General features: G+C 41.8%; 1 protein-coding gene across 1 annotated transcript in view; it reads left to right on the top strand.

Moving 5' to 3' along the window:
- LOC307097523 (coiled-coil domain-containing protein 7-like) overlaps window positions 1-20300 on the top strand; it is a gene marked incomplete at both ends in the record, with an annotated part of 279504 nt that overhangs the window by 151961 nt on the left and 107243 nt on the right. Inside the window, 2 exons of the mRNA XM_079767665.1 lie at window positions 11576-11661; window positions 15399-15450. Coding sequence (XP_079623791.1) covers window positions 11576-11661; window positions 15399-15450 — 138 coding nt within the window. The remainder of the gene's footprint in view (window positions 1-11575; window positions 11662-15398; window positions 15451-20300) is intronic.

The raw sequence follows: 20300 nt of genomic DNA, 5'->3' as shown, positions 1-20300 counted from the left end.
TATAGATGAAAATTAAAGGGATGGAAAAATATTTCATGAAAATGGAAACAAACAATGACAGCAACAACAAAAAAACACACACAAACAAACAGAAAGCTGGGGTAGCAATAATTATACCAGACAAAATAAACTTTAAAACAAAGGTATAACAAGATACTCAGAAAGGCCCATCAATTCCACTTCTGGGTATTTATCTGAAGAAACCCCAAATATTAAATTGAAAGGACAAATACATATATTTGTTCATTGTAGCTATATTTACAATAGCCAAGATAAGGAAGAAACCTAATTGTCTATGAATAGATGAATAGATAAAAACGTGGTGCATACATACAATGGAATATGACTCAGCCATAAAAATTTCTCACATAGCCGAAACTGGTTTGGCTCAGTGGATAGAGCGTCGCCCTGCGGACTCAAGGGTCCCAGGTTTGATTCCGGTCAAGGGCATGTACCTTGGTTGGGGGCACATCCCCAGTAGGGGGTGTGCAAGAGGCAGCTGATCGATGTTTCTAACTCTCTATTCTTCTCTCTTCCTCTGTAAAAAATCAATAAAATATATTAAAAAAAATATCTCACCATCTCTAACAACATGGGTAGACCTACAGAGTATTGTGGTGAGTGAAATAATTCAGACCGAAAAAGACAAATGCCAGATCATTTCACTTATATGTGTAATCTAAAAATAAATGAACAAGTAAAACAGAAAAAGACTCATAGATACAGAGAATATTTTTATGGTTGCCGGATGGGAGGAGATTTGAAGGACAGGTGAAAAAGGTGAAGGGATTAAGAAGTACAAATTAGTAGTTACAGAATAGTCATGGGGATATAAAGTACAGCATAGGGATATAGTCAATAATATTGTAGTATCTATGTATGATGTCAAGTGGGTTAACTAGATTTATCAGGGTGATTACTTAGTAAGTTCTATAGTTATCTAATTACTGGGTTGTTCACCTGAAACTAATCTAATATTGTATGTCAACTGTAATTGAAAAATAAAAAAATTATTAAAAAATTGTGGGGCTTCTTAGATAACTCGAAGGTGTTGCAGCAGTTTCTGGTTTGCTTTCTTGTATTGTTTCTTTAGGTTTTGTGTGTGGAAACATAAAGAAGTATAGAAACATGAAGGAAAAATATGGAAGGATCATGTCTACATGTATAGTAGTAATATTATATCCCAAGATATCTCTGAACATTGGGGTGCATTTATTCTTTTCAATTCATGTTTTGGGTTTTCTTAGGATATATTCCTAGAAGTGGGATCACTGCCTCAAATGGGAGTTTCATTTTTAATTTTTTAAGGAAATTCCATACTGTTTTCCATAGTGGCTGCACTAGTCTGCATTCCGACCAGAAGTGTACTAGGGTTCCCTTTTCTCTAAATCCTTGCCAGCACTTGTCATTTGTTGGTGTGTTGATGGTAGCTATTCTGACAGGTGTAAGATGTAGCTCATTGCGGTTTTAATTTGCTTTTTTCTTGTGATTAGTAATGTTGAACACCTTTTCATATGTCTCTTGGACATCTGTATGCTCACTTTAGAGAAGTGTCTATACAGGTCCTTTTTCCTTTTTTTTAATTGGATTGCTTGTCTTCCTTTTGTTAAGTTGCATGAGTTCCTTATATACAATTTACAATAGCTAAGATCTGGAAACAACCCAAGTGCCCATCAGTAGATGAGTGGATAAAAAAGCTGTGATACATTTCAGAGAGGAAGGGAGAGGAGGACAGAGAGAAGAAACTATGTGGCTTAAAAAATAATGATCTCTTATCTGTTGAGACAGCATAGAGGGACCTGGAGAGTATTATGCTAAGTGAAATAAGCCAGTCAGAGAAAGACAAGTATCACATGATCTCACGCATATGTGGAATCTAATAAATAAACTGATGAACAGAATAGATCCATAGACATAAAAGCCTGAAACAGACTGACAAATCTCAGAGGGAAGGCAGGGGTGGGTGGGTGGGGAGAGATTAACCGGGGAATTTATAGGCATATATGCAAAGCCCTTGGACACAAACAATAGCTTAATTTGATCTCTTTTAATAATTTTATTTTTGTAGACAACCAATTTTTAAAAAGATATATTTTTATTAATTTCAGAGGGTAAGGGAGAGGGGGACAGAGAGAAGAAACATTGAGTAATATGCTAATTAGAGGGGACATCTTCTGGACAAAGGCGTGGCCGCTGCTGTTAGGGCCAGACCCAGGCTCAGGCCTGCAATGGCAGCAGTAGTGGGGTAATGGGGGCAGTGATTTCCCCTGATCTGCCAGGTCGCCTCTCACAGAGGGAGGCCAGACTGTGGCCTAGGCTGGCGCAGAGGCAAAGGTGGTTAGGGTTGATCAGTCTGGTAGGGGGGCAAGGTAGGGGCAATCAGGCTGGTGGCAGGGGCAAGTTAGGGGCGATCAGGCTGGCAGGGGAGCAAGGTAGGAGCGATCAGTCTGGCAGGCAGAGGCAGTTAGGTGCGATCAGGCAGGCAGGCAGGTGTGGGGTTAGGAGCCAGCAGTCCTGGATTGCGAGAGGGATCCCAGATTGGAGAGGGTGCAGGCCGGGCTGAGAGACCTCCCCCCCCAGGGCACAAATTTCATGCACCAGGCCTCTAGTCAATGATAAGAGAGAATCATTGATCGGTTGCTTCCTGTATATGCCACACTGAGAACTGAGCCTGCAGCCCAGGCTTGTGCCCTGACGGAATCAACCATGACCTCCTGGTTCATAGTTTGATACTCAACTGCTGAGCCATGCTGGCTGGGCTAGACAACCAATTTTAATAATCAAAAGCCACATTTGACTTCTAGCCTTGTCTACCAAATGGTAATCAGTAGTTTCCCGTGTCCGTTAAAGGTTTTATTATTATTACTAAAGGCCCATTGCACGAAATTCATGCCCTGGTGGGAGGGTCTCTCAGCCCAGCCTGTGCCCTCTCACAGTCCGGACCCCTCGCTCCTTACCACCTGCCTGCTCACTGCTCCTTAGCACTGCCACAGAGGCAGAAGAAGCTCCCACCACTGCCACTGTGCTCGCCAGCCATGAGCTTGGCTTCTGGTTGAGCAACACTCCCCCTGTGGGAGTGCACTGATCACTAGAGGACAGCTTCTGCATTGAGCGTCTGCCCCCTGGTGGTCAGTGCACATCATAGCAACCGGTCGTTTTGGTTGTCTGCCATAATGGTTGCTTAGGCTTTTATTATATAGATCATTGTTTTTTTGTAAGTAGGAGAAACTAACCCTCACTATCTAAAGCAAGAAATTTTTTGGATGGGTAACTCAAAGAATTGAAGGAAAATTGAACAACATGTTTGGTGAGGAATAGACCCAGGGCAGTTCTTGGAGTCAAACTAATAGAAGTTCACAGACAGCCACTACATCTGTCATTTTAGGGAATTTTTAGAGAGGGAGCTTATGGCTATTGCCCTACTCCCCAACCCCTGCCTACCTCGTCCCTTTGTTTAATGGTTTTGGAATTTATCACTTTCATAATAAGACAATTCTTAGGTGATTATATCTTTCTGACCTTGCTTGGGTCAAATGTCAGCTGGACAATTTGAGATGAGGGAGGTGCAGAATCCTCCTAAAATGTGGTGCTGTTTCTTAACACAAGGGTAAAAGAATACTGGGCACAAATACCTGGTGTTTATTGTACTTGGTAAAGGTTCCCTAATTACAGGAAAATACTATTGCTTAAATAAAATTTGTTTTTGCTCTTTCAGTTCTGTTTCGTTGTTCTTGTCTTTTCCTACTCCAATGTCTGACATCCTTAATGATTAAAAATTTAGATCAGGTCTGATTTTTTTTATAGGGCAAGTCAATCCCCCCTTGTTTTTTTTAATAAGAAATTATTTATTATACATGGATATAATGAAAAACTACTTAACCCTAAGAAAAGATGAAATACTGCCTTTTGCAACCACATGGATGGATCTTGAAAATATGCTAAATGAAATACATCAGACAGAAAAAAGTTAAGAACCATATGATTGCACTCATATGTGGAATATAAAACTGAAAGCAACAAATGAACAGATGAAAACAAGTGAACCAAAACTCACAGACACAGACAACAGTGTGGTGGTTACCAGTGATAAGAGGGGATAGTAAAGGGTAAAGGGGGTTCAAATATATGGTGGCAGAAGAAGGTTTAACTTTGGGTGGTGGGCACACAATGTAATATACAGATGATGTATCATAAAAATGTACACTTGAAACCTATACAATTTTATTCACTGATTTCACACCAATAAATTTAATTTAAAAAGAAGTTATTTATTTTTGGCTTTTGCACTTTTATATAAATTTTAGAGTTAATGTCAAATTCTATCATTGCACTGAATCTGTACATCAAATTGGAGATATTTACATCTAGAATATCAAGACATCTTTTTGTTTGTTATTAAATGTTTCCATTTTTGAAGGTTTTCTTTAATTTTAATGATAAATGCCTATTGTTTTCTTCTTAAGCTTTCACTCATTTTTAATATTAGGTGCTTCATATTTTTATGCTACTTTAATTGCTATCTTTTAAAAGATATTTTTAACTGTTGATAGAGAAGTACAATACTTTTTTTTTGTATGTTGAATTTGCATCCACAAATCTAGTTACACTGTCATATGATTAGATTTTTATTCCTTACTTACGTAATCAAAGCTATGGATAATGATAACCTAACTTTTCTTGCTTTCTAATTTTTAATATTTTCTACTCTTTATTTGTATTGCATTGCTACACTGGCTATAATAGTGTTGAATAGATGATGAAAGCGGGTATTTTTCATTTGTTCCTAATTTTAAAGGGGAATCTCTCTCTCTCTCTCTCTCTCTCTCTCTCTCTCTCTCTCTCTCTCTCTCCTTTCCTACCTTCCTCTTTCTCTCCCTCCCTCCTGTTTATCAAATTAAGGGACTAGTCTTCTTTACATAATTTTCTAAATATATTTTTTATGCTCCACAAAATTCTTCTTCTCAATTACAAATTCACATACAAAATGTTTAGTTGTATATTATAACAGCACCCCAATTCCAGGTAGAAAAATCTGTATTACTTTATATTGGTTGCTCAGTTGGTTGCTTTATTGGTTACTTTAGGATTGACCATCTTGTTTTTAATGAATGCAGTCATATTCAAGTGACATTAAATCACTTCACGTACATGAACCTTAAATTAATAGGTTTTCATTTTTCCTTGAGATATTGTTTTCATACACATCATGTGGCTTACTACTTATAATATAAATTGCACAACACATTGTTATTAGTTTTTCTGTAAAATATTACCTTTTCTAAAAAATTCTTTATTGTTTAAAGTATTATATGAGTCTCCTTTCACCCCATAGACCTCTCTCCTGCCACCCCCAGCCCCAAGCACAAGCCTTTTTAATGAGATATAAATAAGAAAAACAGTCTTTATATTTACTCATGCAATTATGGTTTCTGGTGCTCATCTTTAATTTATGTATTTCTTATTTATGTCTGATACCATTTTTTCTGCTTTAAAGGATTCTTTTATAATTTTCTTTATTGTTGTGCAATTTTGCTAGTGATGTATACATTCAACTTTTTGATTTCTAAAAAACAAATTTTATGCCTTCAAATTTGAAAAATATTACTTTTGGATAATGAATTCGAGGCTGATGTTTTTCTTCGAGTACTTTAAAGATTTTGCCCTTCCTCCCTCCCTCTAGTATTTTTATGGTTTCATGTCTTATGTTTAAGTCCTTTATCCATTTTGAGTTTATTTTTGTGTATGGTGTGAGTTGGTGGTCTAGTTTCTTTTTTTTTTGCATGTATCTGTCCAATTTTCCCAACACCATTTGTTGGAAGAGACTATCTTGACTCCATTTTATGTTCATGCCTCCTTTGTCATATATTAATTGGGCATAGTGGTTTGGGTAGATTTCTGGGTTCTCTATTCTATTCCATTGGTCTATATGTCTGTTCTTGTGCCAGTACCAGGCTGCTTTAAGAACAGTGGCTTTGTAATACAGCTTGATATATGGTATTGAGATCCCTCCTACTTTGTTCTTCTTTCTCAGGATTGCTGCAGCTATTTAGGGTCTTTTTTATTCCAGATGAATTTTTAGAAAGTTCGTTGTAAGTCTGTGAAATATGCCATTGGTATTTTAATGGGGATTGCATTGAATCTGTAGATTGCTTTGGGTAGTATGGACATTTTGATGATGTTGATTCTACCATTCCATGAACACAGTATGTTCTTCCATGTATTTATGTCTTCCTCTATCTCTTTTTTCAGTGTCCTGTAGTTTTCCACATATAGGTCTTTTACTTCCTTGGTTAAGTTTATTCCTAGGTATCTTAATTTTTTTTGGTGCAGTGATAAATGGGATTGCTTTTGTAGTCTCTCCTTCTATAAGTTCACTATTGGTGTAAAGAAATGCCATAGATTTCTTGGCATTAATTTTGTATCCTGCTACATTGCCAAATTCATTTATTAAGTCTAATATTTTTTTATGGAGTCTTTAGGGTTTTCTATGTACAATATCATGTCATCAGCAAATAAGGACAGTTTTACTTAATCTTTTCCAATTTAAATGCCTTTTATTTCTTCTTTTTGTCTGATCACAATGGCTAGTACTTCCAGTACTATGTTGAACAGGAGTGGTGAGAGTGGGCATCCCTGTCTCATTCCTGTTCTTAGGGGAAATCATTTTAGTTTTTGTCCATTGAGTATGATGTTGGCTGTGGGTTTTTCATATATGGCTTTTATTATGTTGAGGTATGATACTTCTATTCCCACCTTGTTGAGTGTTTTGATCAGAAGGGGTGTTGGATTTTGTCAAATGCCTTTTCTGTGTCAATTGATATGATTATGTGATTTTTATCTCTCAATTTGTTTATGTGATATATTGTTTATTGATTTGCGGATATTGTACCATCCTTGCATTTCTGGGATAAATCCTACTTGGTCATGTATGATCTTTCTGATGCACTGCTGGATCCGATTTGCTAGAATTTTGTTGAGGATTTTGGAATCTATGTCATTAGGGATATTGGCCTATAATTCTCTTTCATTGTGTTGTCTTTATCTGGTTATGGTATTAGGGTGATGCTGGCTTCATAGATTGAGCTTGGAAGTGTTCCTTCCTCTTGAATTTTTTGGAATAGTCTGAGGAGGATAGGTTTTAGTTCTTCCTTGAATGTTTGGTATAACTCCCCTATGAAGCCGTCTGGCCCGGGCTTTTGTGTGCTGGGAGCTTTTTGATGACTGCTTCAATTTCTTTCATAGTTATCGGCCTATTGAGATTTTTATAATCTTCCCAATTGAGTTTTGGAAGGTTGTATTTTTCTGGGAATATGTCCATTTCCTCTAGGTAGTCTAGTTTGTTGGAGTAGTGTTGTTCATAGTATTTTTAAACAATCCTTTGTATTTCTGTGGGGTCTGTTGTTATTTCACCTCTCTCATTTCTGATTTTGTTTATTTGAGTCCTTTCTATTTGCTTCTTTGTGAGCCTGGCTAGAGGTTCATCAATCTTGTTTATCCTTTCAAAGATAAAAATCTTGGTTTCATTGATCTTTTATTATTTTTTTGGTCTCTATGTAATTTATTTCTGCTCTGATCTTTATTATCTCCTTCCTTCTGCTCACTGTGGACTTTTCTTGTTGCTCTCTTTCTAATTCTTTGAGTTGTAGAGTTAGATGATTTACTACCATTTTTTCTTGTTTTTTGAGGTAGGCTTGTAGAGCTATAAACTTCCCTCTCATGACTGCCTTTATTGTGTCCCATAGATTGTGGATTGTTGTGTTTTTGTTGTCATTAGTTTTCAGGATGCTTTTAATTTCTTCTTTGATCACTTTGGTAACCCAGTCATTATTTAATAGCATGATATTTGACTTCGAAGTGTTTGAGATTTTTGGATTCTTTTTATTGTAGTTTATTCCTAATTGTATGTCATTGTGGTCTGAGAAGATGCTTGGTATGATTTCAATCTTCTGGAATTTGGGGAGAATTCTCTTGTGACCCAATATGTGGTCTATTTTTTAAAATGTCCCATGTGCACTTGAGAAGAACGTATATTTTGTGGCTTTTGGGTGAAATGTTCTGAAGATGTCAGTTAAGTCTCAGTTAAGTCTATCTGATCTAGTGAGTCATTTAGGATTGCTGTTTCTTTGCTGATTTTTTTCTGGAGGATTTATCCAGTGATGTCAGTGCTGTATTAAAGTCCCCTACTATTATTGTATTGATGTCAATCTCTCCCTTGATAACTTCCAGGAGTTTTGTTATGTATTTGTGTGCTCCTGTGTTGGGTGCATATATGTTTATCAGGGTTATATCCTGTTGTTGTATCGATCCTTTTAGTATTATGAAGTGGCCTTCGTTATCTCTTGTTATGGCCTTCACTTTGAGGTCCATTTTGTCAGCTATAAGTATTGCTACCCCAGTTTGTGTTTTTTTTTTGTTTGTTTGTTTTTCATTTCCATTTGCCTGAAAGATATTTTTCCATCTATTCACTTTCAATCTGTGTGAGTCCCTTGTTATGAGGTGGGTCTCTTGTAGACAGCATATATATGGGTTGTGTTTTTTTTTTTTATCCATTCAGCCACTTGATGTCTTTTGATTGGAGCATTTAGTCCATTTACCTTTAAAGTTATTACTGAAAGGGATTTTTTTGTAGTCATACCTATTTTTGTGTCTGTTTTTCTTCTTACCTGCTTATTTCTTCTTTTTACAGTATTCCCTTTAGAATTTCTTGCATTGCTAATTTGGTGGTGATAAATTCCCTTAGCCTTTTTTTGTCTGCAAAGCTCCTGATTTCCCCTTCAATTTTGATTGATAGTCTTGCTGGATAGAGTATTTTTGGATTCAGTCCTTTGCTTTGCACCACTTTGTGTACCTCCTTCCATTCCCTTCTAGCTTTATGTGTTTATGTTGAGAAATCATTTGGTAATCTGATGGGGGTTCCTTTGTAAGTAACTCTCTGTCTCTCTCTTGCTGCCTTTAAGATTCTCTCTTTGTCGTTTATATTTGCCATTGAAATTATGACGTGTCTTGGTGTGGGTCTTTTGGGGTTGATCCTGCTTGGGACTCTCTGTACTTGGGTAACTATTTTCTTCCCCATATCCAGGACGTTTTCTGTTATTATTTCTTCAAATAGATTTTTCTAATCCTTGCTGCTCTTCTTGTCCTTCTGGCAGCCCTATTATATGTATGTTACTTTGTTTCATGTTGTCCCTTAGGCTTTCCTTCTGCTTTTTAATTTTTTTCTCCAATTGCTGTTCAGATTGAGCTTGTTTCTGTGCCTGATCTTCTAACTCATTAATTTGGTCGTCTGCTTCTTCTAGTCTACTGTTGAAACTTTCCATGGTGTTTTGATTGTAGCTATATCACTTTTGATTTCTTCCTGATTCTTGCACAGGTTGTTGATTTTCTCATCCATCCAATGTATGAATACCATGACCATTACTCTGAATTCTTTTTCGGTCATGTTGAATGCTTCAATTTTACTAATTTCCTTTCTTGTTGACTCCTCATTTTCTTTCCTCTGGGGATTGTGTTGTCTCCCCATTCTGACTATCACCAAAAGGTTCAAACTTCGAGTTGCGTGGACCTGAGCCATGTGCTGTGGTAACTTCGCACCACCTGAGTGTCACTGAAGTGCTCAGACACTAGGATGTGTGGCTGCCGTGGGTTGGTGGGAACCAGGCTTGTCCAGGGTCTGTGTTCCCAGTGTTCAGTGTGGTCTCTTGTGCGCACCTAGAATCAGGGACCCTGCCTGCACCACACTGTTGGCATGTGCCGAAAATGAGTTCCCTAGTGCATTCCAGGAGTCAGAGTTTTCCTGTGTCTGCAACAAGAATTGAGTATCAGAGTCTCTGTTTCCTGTGCAGCTTCTCACTGAGAATCTGGGTCCCCATGTGCGCATGAACCAAGAATTGGAGTCACTAGCTCTTAGTGTGAATGCACTGAGAGTCAGGGATCCCAGGCAGACATGGTAAGAAATAGAGTCAAGTTGGTGGTGCTCAGTGCTGCCTCTTGCCGGGAAAATTTGGGTCCTGGTCACCATGCGGAACTGGGTTGCACAATAGCTCTGTGGCATGCCTGCACTGTGGAAAACTGACTTCCTTGTGTGCTTGCCCTGAATCCAAGTCAGGTGGCACTGCTGCCCTGCGTGGGCTTCGGCTTTGGTCGCTCAATTGCGTTGCAGAGAGCAGATTCTAGTCTCTCAAATTCCAATAGCAGCTCTGAGGCCCGTGTGTGCTCTCTCAAGCTCAAATTCCCTGTAGGGGCGCTGTGGCTTGTGTGAGGTGTGAGTCTATCAGTTACTATGGTGCTATCTGCTAGCCTGAGGGGAGGGGGATAGGCTCTTTGTCTCACAGAAATCTGTGGCCCGGAAGTCTGGATTCATGATGTCTGTTGGTCTGAAGCTGTGGTTGCAGTTCTTTGTCCCCAGTGTCTGCAGGGTCCTGGTTTGTGTCTGAGATGCGACTGTGTTTTGCTGAGGGAAGGATCCTAGTCTCAAGCAGCTCTGTTTCTCAAGATGGCGTGGTCTCTGTGCCAGCACCGGCCTTCCAGGAGTGATCGCCTATTATATTTATTTTTAATATTTTATGATAAATTGTTATACTTTGTGTTTAATTTGTGAGAACTTTTCCACTGTTGTGAATTTGGTTATCTGTTGGAATTTGTTGTCTGAAATAGGAAATGACCACCTAATACTTTAATAGCTCTCCTTTATTAAGCACATCTAAAATTTTCAGTAATCTAATTGTTTAATTTTTCTCTACTTTATTGAATAAAATAATCTGGTGCTACGTAGTGGTTCAAGAATACTTTTAAACATGTAGTCAGTAGTGCCATAATATTTGTTTTAAATGCGAATTTGAACACGGTTGAACAATTTGAGCATAATGTGAATTTTACATTTGCTTTATGCTCATTTTATCTCCAAAAAGTACAGATAAAGGCAGAAAAGAGTGTCTGTAAGCTACCTTAGTTCACCATGTATATAATGTACCACACCAGTTCATATCTGGTGTTACGACTTTTCATTCAGTTTCAGATAACCAACCTTCCAACACTGCATAAAGATTCACAAGTTGCAACCTATTCAGTACTCACTTCCACAAACTAACTTCATGTCTTTTTCAAGATTAAGAGCTATATTTTTCATAGTACATGTTTTGTAATTATTTAACTGTATAAAACTGTATTTATTTTTCTATCAGGTTGCTATTTTAAAAAATGTATCACTGACAACTTTTTGTGTGCTGTGCACCTAATCTTATTTCCTCATACATCCTGCAGTTTATATTGCATGATTTTTCAAAGTGAGGTGGTTTTTATGAAAGTATGCCATATTATAGAAGAACAGACTATAATTTATCAGGAGAATTTAATTATTTTTATATGTGTTAACTTATATACAACTTACATATGTAAAGCACTATAATAAACTTACTGAATGTATCATTAATTTTTTCCTTTTATTCAGATAATTTCCTTGAAAAATAGTATAGTGATTCTCAAAGTAAAATGGAAATCTTAATAATGTTTATTATCATATATTTCCCTATAATTTATTGTCTCATTAACGTTTTCTGGCTTATGTAAAATTACACAGACAACAAAGCCGACATATGAGCGAACAAAGAAAACTATGAGAATGGAGAAGAAAAAAGCTAAAGAAAAATCTGAGGATTCAGAAGCGTAAGACATAAAGATACATGCTAAAGTTTTCTTTCCTTGTTAATTTACATTTTTATTTTATACAATTTGAGGTAATATAAATATAACTTATTAATAGGTTTACTAAAAAATAACATTAGCAAATACAGGCATGAGCCATCTTACCTTATAATAGAGAAATATGCAAATTGACCGCACCTCCGCTATGCCCACGATTGGGCCAGCGGGAGGCTGGGGGCGGGACTCCGGGTGGCATATCCCCCGTTGAGAAGATCAAGATGGCGGTGCCCAGTGGCCGGGCCCATCGGCACCCCGGGGGGGGCGTGGCCGGGCCCATGCCGCTGCTCCCAGGGGTGCCTGGGGCGATCGGCACCCCGGGGGATGTGGCCGGGCCCATCGGCACCCCGGGGGTGCATGGCCGGGCCCATGCCGCAGCTCCCGGGGGTGCCTGGGGCCATCGGCACCCTGGGGGGCGTGGCCGGGCCCATGCCGCAGCGCCCGGGGGTGCCTGGGGCCATCGGCACCCCGGGGGGGCGTGGCCGGGCCCATGCCGCCACTCCCGGGGATGCCTGGGGCGATCGGCCACCTAGGGGGGCGTGGCCGGGCCCCTCACGCCCCTCCCGCCCCTCCCGGGGGTCCCCGGGTTGATCGTCCACCTGGGAGGGCGTGGCCCTGCCCCTCCCGCCCCTCCCGGGGGTCCCGGGGGGTGATCGGCCACCCGGGGGGCATGGCCAGGCCCCTCCCGCCCCTCCCGGGGGTCTGCGGGTCGATCGGCCACCTGGGGGGGCGTGACCCGGCCCCTCCCGCCGCTCCCGGGGGTCCCAGGGGCGGAGGCTTTCCGGGCCTTGGGCACCAGCGGGGAGCCTGCACCGATTCGCAGGAAACCACTGGGGGTAGGCTCCTGCGATCCTTAGCAAGGATGTTGGGTGCCGCCGAGCCCAAGGCCACCGCCCGGGGCCAAGCCCCGACCCTGAAAAAGGCAGAAGGCGGTGGCCACAGCCAAGGCCTGGGTCCCTGGTGCCGGCAGAAAACTGGTGCAGGCAGCCAGGTGAATGAAGGTCTATTGCACGAATCTTCGTGCAAACGGGCTACTAGTATTATAATAACATATTGGTCAACAACAGACGACATATTTTTTAGTCCAAAATATTTTAATGTAGCTGAAAAATTCCTATCACCTGGTGACATTGTAGATGTTGTAATGCCATAGCACATCACATTACTCTGTTTTAGGTGTTGCTGGTATAACCTATTGCACTGCCAATTATATGAAAATATAGGATATACAACTTTGTACAGTACATCATCCTATCTAATAAAGAGGGAATATACTAATTGACCCTCACACTGTCACAAAGATGGTGGCACCCACAGCCAATAAATAGGGGATATGCTAATTGACTGCCCCACCCTCAAAGATGAAGGCGCCCACAGCCAATAAGTAGGGGATATGCTAATTGACTGCCCCACCCTCAAAGATGGCAGCACCCACAGCCAATCAGTAGGGGATATGCTAATTGAATGCCCCACCCTCAAAGATGGCAGTGCCCGCAGCCACAAGATGGCAGTGCCCAGTCCCCTCAGCCCCACTGGGGTGGCAGGTGTGCGGCAAGGCTGGGCCCATCCCCAGGCAGGCCCAACTGCTCCATGCGCCTGCCTCTGGAGTCTCCCAGGCCCCTCAGCCACCCGGCCATCCAGGGCTGGCCCAAGGTGCAGGCAAGCCCCTCTGTCAGCTGCCCAGCCACCCATGGCCACCCGAGGCTCAGGTAACCAGGACCGGCTGAGGCTTGTGCTGCTGGCAGTGGTAGCAGCAGAGGTGTGATGGGGCATCTCCTTCCCCTGATAGCTGGGTCACCTCCTGCCCCTAAGCGCTCCTAGACTTTGAGAGGGAGCAGGCCAGGCTGAGGGACCCCCCTCCTGTTCCTGAATTTTCATGCACCAGGCCTCTAGTACTTGATAATGATAATAAATAACTATGTTATTGGTTTATGTATTTACAATTTTTATTGTTATTTCAGAGTGTACTCTTTCTACTTAAAAAATGTTTACTGTAAAACAATATGTCATGTTATGCTAGAAGCAACCTCATATATATTCATGTTACTGTGTCTCTTAATTGCATAATTTTCTCTTGTGCATTATTTAATCTCATGTTATTTATAAGTTTCATGTAGCATAAGTATAGTGTTTATAAAATCTACAGTATTGTACAGTAATGTTCTAGGCCTCATGTTCAATCACCACTCACTCACTCACTTACCCAGTTCTCCAAGCTACATTATGATCAGTGCCCCACACGGGTGTACCATTGTAAATTTTTATACTATATTTTTACTGTACCTTTTCTATATTTAGGTACACAAGTACCATTGTGTTACAACTGTGTACAGTATTCAGCACAGTAACATGCTGTACAGGTTTGTAGCCCAGGAGCAATAGGCCTAGGTGTGTAGTTGGCTATACCATCTATGTTTGTGTCAGTGTGTACTCTCTGATGTTTGTACAATAATAAAATCACATAACAATGGATTTTTCAGAATGTATCCTTATTGTTAATGGTGCATTAGTATATATAGTTTTATAAGCAAATAAGAATATGATTGTGGGAGAAAGCTGATAAGGGAAGCATGAACTAAAGAGGAGGAGAATGAATCACAAGACATTTAGGAACAGGCAGGCAGAATTAAATTTGTAAATAATTTTAGGGAAAAGAATTTACATTGTGTCCTTGATGGGTTAGCTAATGATTTGTAATTTGTACATTAACTCCCTAGTCTGGCCTATGCTTTTTTATTTTTTTATTTTTTTAAAATATATTTTATTGATTTTTTACAGAGAGGAAGAGAGAGGGATAGTTAGAAACATCGATGAGAGAGAAACATCGATCAGCTGCCTTCTGCACACCCCCCACTGGGGATGCGCCCGCAACCAAGGTACATGCCCCTGACCGGAATCGAACCCGGGACCCCTCAGTCCGCAGGCCGATGCTCTATCCACTGAGCCAAACCGGTTTCGGCATATGCTTTTTTATTTTTAACTGAAATTCTTGTTTTTCTTTTTTTTAATTCTCACCCGAGGATATATTTTTAAATTGATTTTAAAGAGAGAGGACTGGAGAAATGGGGAGAAATAGAGAGAAACATTAACGTGAGAGAGAAACATCAATCAGTTGCCTCCCATACATGCCCTGACTGGGGATCAAACCCACAACCTTTTGGTGTATGGGAAGATATTCCATCCACCTGAGCCACCCAGCCAGGGATTTACAGAACTTCTTCATTGTACTTATTTTATAAAAACAATTACCTATATTTTAATGTATATGGATTTTATAAACTGGTTTTATTAAGTGAATAACCTCTTTAATAAAATAAAATAACTTTAGCATTTAAATTGGCTTGGTCAAACCCAAATATAAATATATAGTTTAAAAAGAAATTATGAATTTCATGTTTATATAGCTCCAAAAAATCTATAAAGAAATTCATTGGACAAATGACCAGAGGGAAAAAATGGACCAATGTACTTTGAAATTCCTTGCCCTATCTCATCTTTCCATATTTTAATCATAGTAATGAGAAGTTAGTTTGAGAAATGTTATTTAATTATTTATCATTTAACCTATGTGGATTTTATGGCTTTTAAAAATACATAAATTTCTTTATAAGATTTTCATTTTTATAAGGATTTAAACATTTAAAAATTAGCTGTGTAATTAAAAATATCATGATATATTTTAAAACATTTTTTAATTACAGGAAAAAGTCTCCAGCCAAAGAGCCTAAAACAGAAGAGTTCCTTAAAGCCCAGGTAATACACTCTCTTTATGCCTCTAAATTTGATAAATAAGTGCTCTGATAATTATATGTATAGATAGTATTAGGATGCATATGAATATAAGTGTCTATATCTATCTGTGTATATGTGTGTACTGAAGTTCTCTCTAAGATATGTCTTTCTTGTTGGTTGACTCTTCTCAAGTTTCACAAAATAAAATGGTAAATCTAGGCATGTTTATTGTCAAGGTTATGAAAATTATGGTTTTCTCAACACAGGCAATATCATGAAGGAAAGAATATCATATTGGTAGTCAACAAGGACTTACTAGTTATGTGGCATTAGACAAGTCCCTTTTTTTCTGGACCTAAGAAAATATTAATTAGAGGCCCAGTGCATGAAATTCATGCACGGGGTGGAGGGGAGTTGTCCCTCAGCCCCGCCTGTGCCCTCTCACAATCTGGGACCCCTCGGGTATGTTTTCTAGGACTGGCCGGTGATCAGGGCCTATTGGGCTTTCCTTCCCCCAGCTGCTGGCACCGCTGCTGCCACTGCTGGCCATCTGTGAGGCACTGCCCCACCTCCCCTGCCACTGGTCACCTCCTTCTGTGGGCAACAGGCATGGGGTGCAATCGCTTCGCAGGCCTGGGACTCCTTCTGTGGGATGATTGATTGCAGGGCTTCATAATCGATCACCCCGCAGATGGAGGCCTTGTCCACCTGGCCGGAGCTCCGCCATGCAAAGGGTAGCCTGGGCCTCTCTCTTTGAGGTGATCATGGAGCCTCCACCCCCATCAACCACCCCATGGTTTGTGGCTTAGGCTTCCCTCTTTGGGGCGATAGATCGATTGCTGAGCCCCCCAATCAATTGCCTCTGGGAGGGTAGACTGGGGCTCACTCTGTGGGGTGATTGTGGGGCAATGATGGGGCCCCCAACCATTTGCATTGAACTTACCTTGGGTAGCCTGACACCAGTGCATGTCATAGCGTGGTCGTCCAGAAGGACATTCTGCTGTTTGGTCTTTTGGTAGATTTGCATATTATGCTTTTATTATCTATCCTAATAAAACAGTAATATGCAAATTGACCGTACCTTTGCTATGCCCACAGCCAATCAGAGTGCACAAGATGGCGGTTAATTTGCATATGCTGAGGGAGGGAGGAGTGAAGAAAGCAGAAAGCATGGCGGCTGCGCGGGTGGGCGGTGGCGCAGCTGTGGAGCACGCGGCCATGGTGGCCTCTGAGGTGGTGGCGGGCAGTGTGAGTGGTGGCGACGCAGCCACAGTGGTGGTGGCAGCGGCGGTGGGCGGGGCGCGCAGTGGAGGCGGCAGGCGGGGCATGGCGGGCGGTGTGCGAGGCTGCTGTGGCCTCGGAGGCGGTGGTGGCTGCGGGTGGGGCATGGCGAGGCGGGTGTCGCGTGGTGGGGCGCGCAGCAGCAGCGCGCGGGGCTGAGGAGGCGGCAGCGTACGTGGCGGGTCGGAGTGATCAGAGGTGGCAGCAGTGCATGGCCACAGAGGCAGCTGCGTCAGCAGGTGCAGAGGGTTGGGAGTGCGGGGTGAGGTGGGCTGGGTTGGGTGGCAGGGACGGGCGGGAGGTGCCCCACCCGTTCAGCCCGCCCCGCCCGCCGGAGCAGGAGAGGTGGGGGGGCGGGAGGGAAGCCCACCGCCAGAAGTCTTGCAGGAAATATTCCTGCAACGGGTCCCTAGTTATAGATAATGATAGGTTTGCTCTTAGAAAGATATATCATGCATCAGTTTTTGTCTTTATATATCTATTAGATGCCCGGTGCATGAAATTCATGTATGGGGGTGGGGGGGTGTTCCCTCAGCCTGGGTTGCATCCTCTCCAATCTGGCACCCCTCTCACAATCCAGTACTGCAGACACCTAACCACTCACCTGCCTGCCTGCCTCATCACCTCTAACTACTCTGCTTGCCTGCCTAATCACCCTTAACTACCTCTGCCTGCCGGCCTGGACACCCCTAACTGCCCTACCCTGCTGACCTGGTTGCCACAAACTGCCCTCTCCTGCCAACCTGGTCACCCCTAAGTGACACTGCCTCGGCCCCCACCACTATGGCTTTGTCTGGAAGGATGTCTGGATGGATGTCTGAAAACTGTCCAGTCTAATTAGCATATTGCCCTTTTATTAGTATAGATACTAGTAGCCCAATGCATGAAAATTCGTACACTTGGGGGATCACAGTCCAGGACCCCTTGGAGGATGTGCACCTGCTGGCTTAGACCTGTACCCCTGGGGAATGGGCCTAAGCTGGCAGTCAGACTCCCTCTGGCAGCCCAGGAGCCCTTGGGGGATGTCCAACTGACGGACATCCTTAGCGCCGCAGAGGATGTGGGAGAGGCTCCCGCCATCACTGCAGAGCTCACAGCCATCAGCCTGGCTAGTGGCTGAGTAGAGCCCCCCTGTGGGAGTCCACTGACCACCAGAGGGCAGCTCCTGCATTGAATGTCTGCCCCCGGGTGGTCAGTGCGTGTCATAGCGACCGGTTGTTCCGCCATTAGGGTTAATTTGGATATTACCCTTTTAGTATATAGGATATCTATACTAATAATAGAGGGATATGCAAATTTGCCAGGACATTGTAACATAACGACCAAACAACAGGGACCTGAGGCTGCATGGCGCCTGGCTGGAGTGGGGGACCTCAGGCTGCACCCCAGCCTGGAATGGATTGACAAGGGACCTCAGGCTGCGCCCCCCTGCTTCAGCACTGGGCTGGGGGACCTGAGGCTGTGCCGAGGGACCTGAAGCTTCATTCCCCACCAGGTGGGGCTTGACGGGACCTGAGGCTGCAATCCTCACCCGGCAGACTTGATGGGGGGCTTCAGGCCATGCCCCCCAGCCAGGTGCTGGGATGGGGGACCTGAGGCTGCGCCCCCTGCCCGGCTCTGGGCTGGGGAACCTGAAGGTGTGGCCCCCACCTGGAGGGGCTTGACGGAATGGGGCCTGCTGGGTCTGGGTCTTACCCAGTGAGTGTGGGGCCAGCTGAGTCTGGGTCTCCTGTGTTTTTGCAGCACGTGTGGGTGTGGGTGGGAACTTGACTTTAGGTGCTGGCGGCATGCCCCAGACTTACAGGAGGGAGATTTTCATATACATTTTACTAATTTTCTTTCATCTCTGATACTTCTATTATAGAGAAAGGGCAAATAGCAATATTAAAATATTTCCTCTAATTCCCTTTTAATGTGCATGATTTTGGTGCACCGGGCCACTAGTATAGCTAAAAGTATTACATATGTCTCCTTTTTCCCCAATTGACCCTCCCACTACTCCCACCCTTGAGGGTAGGTCCCTCATCCCCACTGTCTGTGTCCATTGGTTATGCTAATATGCATGCATACAAGTCCTTTGGTTGATCTCTAACACCACCGTCCCCTGAACCTTGTCTCTAGATTTACTTTTGTTTATCAGTTTATGTTGATCATTATATCCCATTATATGAGTGAGATCATGTGATATTTATCTTTCTCTGACTGGCTTGTTTTGTTTAGCATAATGCTCTCCAGTTCCATTCATGCTGTTGCAAATGGTAAAAGTTCCTTCTTTTTTATAGCAGCATAGTATTCCATTGTAGAGATGTACCACAGTTTTTTAATCCACTTATCTTCTGATGGGCATTTAGGCTGGTTTCAAATCTTAGTTATTGTAAATTGTGCTGCTATGAACATATAGGGGTGCATATATCCTTTCTGATTGGTGCATCTGGTTTCTTGGGATATAGTCCTAGAAGTGGGATCACTGTGTCAAATGGGAGTCCCATTTTTAACTTTGTAAGGAAATGCCATACTGTTTTCCACAGTGGCTGCACCAGTCTGCATTCCCACCAGCAGTGCATGAGGGTTCCTTTTTTCTCCACATACTTTCCATCACTTGTTTGTCGATTTATTGATGATAGCCATTCTGACAGGTGTGAGATGGCACCTCAGTGCTGTTTTGATTTGCATCTCTCTGATGATTAGTGACTTTGAGCATGTTTTCATATGTCTCTTGGCCTTCTGTATGTCCTTTTTAGAAAGTGTCTATTTAGGTCCTTTGCCCATTTTTTACTAGATTGTTTATTTTCCTTTTGTTAAGTTGTATGAGTTCCTTGTAAATATTGGAGATTAAAACCTTATCTGAAATAGCATTGGAAAATATGTTCTCCCATGCAGTGGGCTTTCTTGTTGTTTTGTTGATGGTTTCTCTTGCTGTGCAAAAGCTTTTTATTTTGATGTAGTCCCATTTGTTTATTTTCTCTTTAGTTTCCATTGCCCTAGGGCTGTATCAGTAAAGATGTTGCTATGACATATGTCTGATATTTTGATGCCTATGGAATCTTCCAAGTTTTTCATGGTTTCCTGTCTTATATTTAAGTCCTTTAACCATTTTGTGTTTGTTTTTGTGTATGGTGTAAGTTGGTGGTCTAGTTTCATTTTTTTGCATGTATTTGACCAATTTTTCCAGCACCATTTATTGAAGAGACTGTCTTGACTCCTGTGTATGCTCTTGCCTCCTTTGTCAAATATTAATTGAGCATAATGGCTTGGGTCTATTTCTGGGTTGTCTGTTCTGTTCCATTGGCCAATATGTCTGTTCTTGTGCCAGTACCAGGCAGTTTTGAGAACCATGGCTTGGTAATATAGCTTGATATCTGGTATTGTGATCCCTCCAACATTGTACTTTTTTCTCAGGATTGCTATGGCTACTCATGGTCTTTTTTTATTCCAGATGAATTTTTGGAGCATTTGTTCTTGGTCTGTGAAATTTGCCATTGGTATTTATTGGGGATTGCATTGAATCTATAAATTGCTTTGGGTAGTATGGGTGTTTTTAATGATGTTGATTCTACCAATCCATGAACACATTCTTCCATTTGTTTATG

Source organism: Cnephaeus nilssonii (genome assembly GCF_951640355.1).
Source record: "Cnephaeus nilssonii genome assembly, chromosome: 4".
NCBI classification, from domain to species: domain Eukaryota; kingdom Metazoa; phylum Chordata; class Mammalia; order Chiroptera; family Vespertilionidae; genus Cnephaeus; species Cnephaeus nilssonii.
This window is presented reverse-complemented; position numbering and strand designations above follow the sequence as displayed.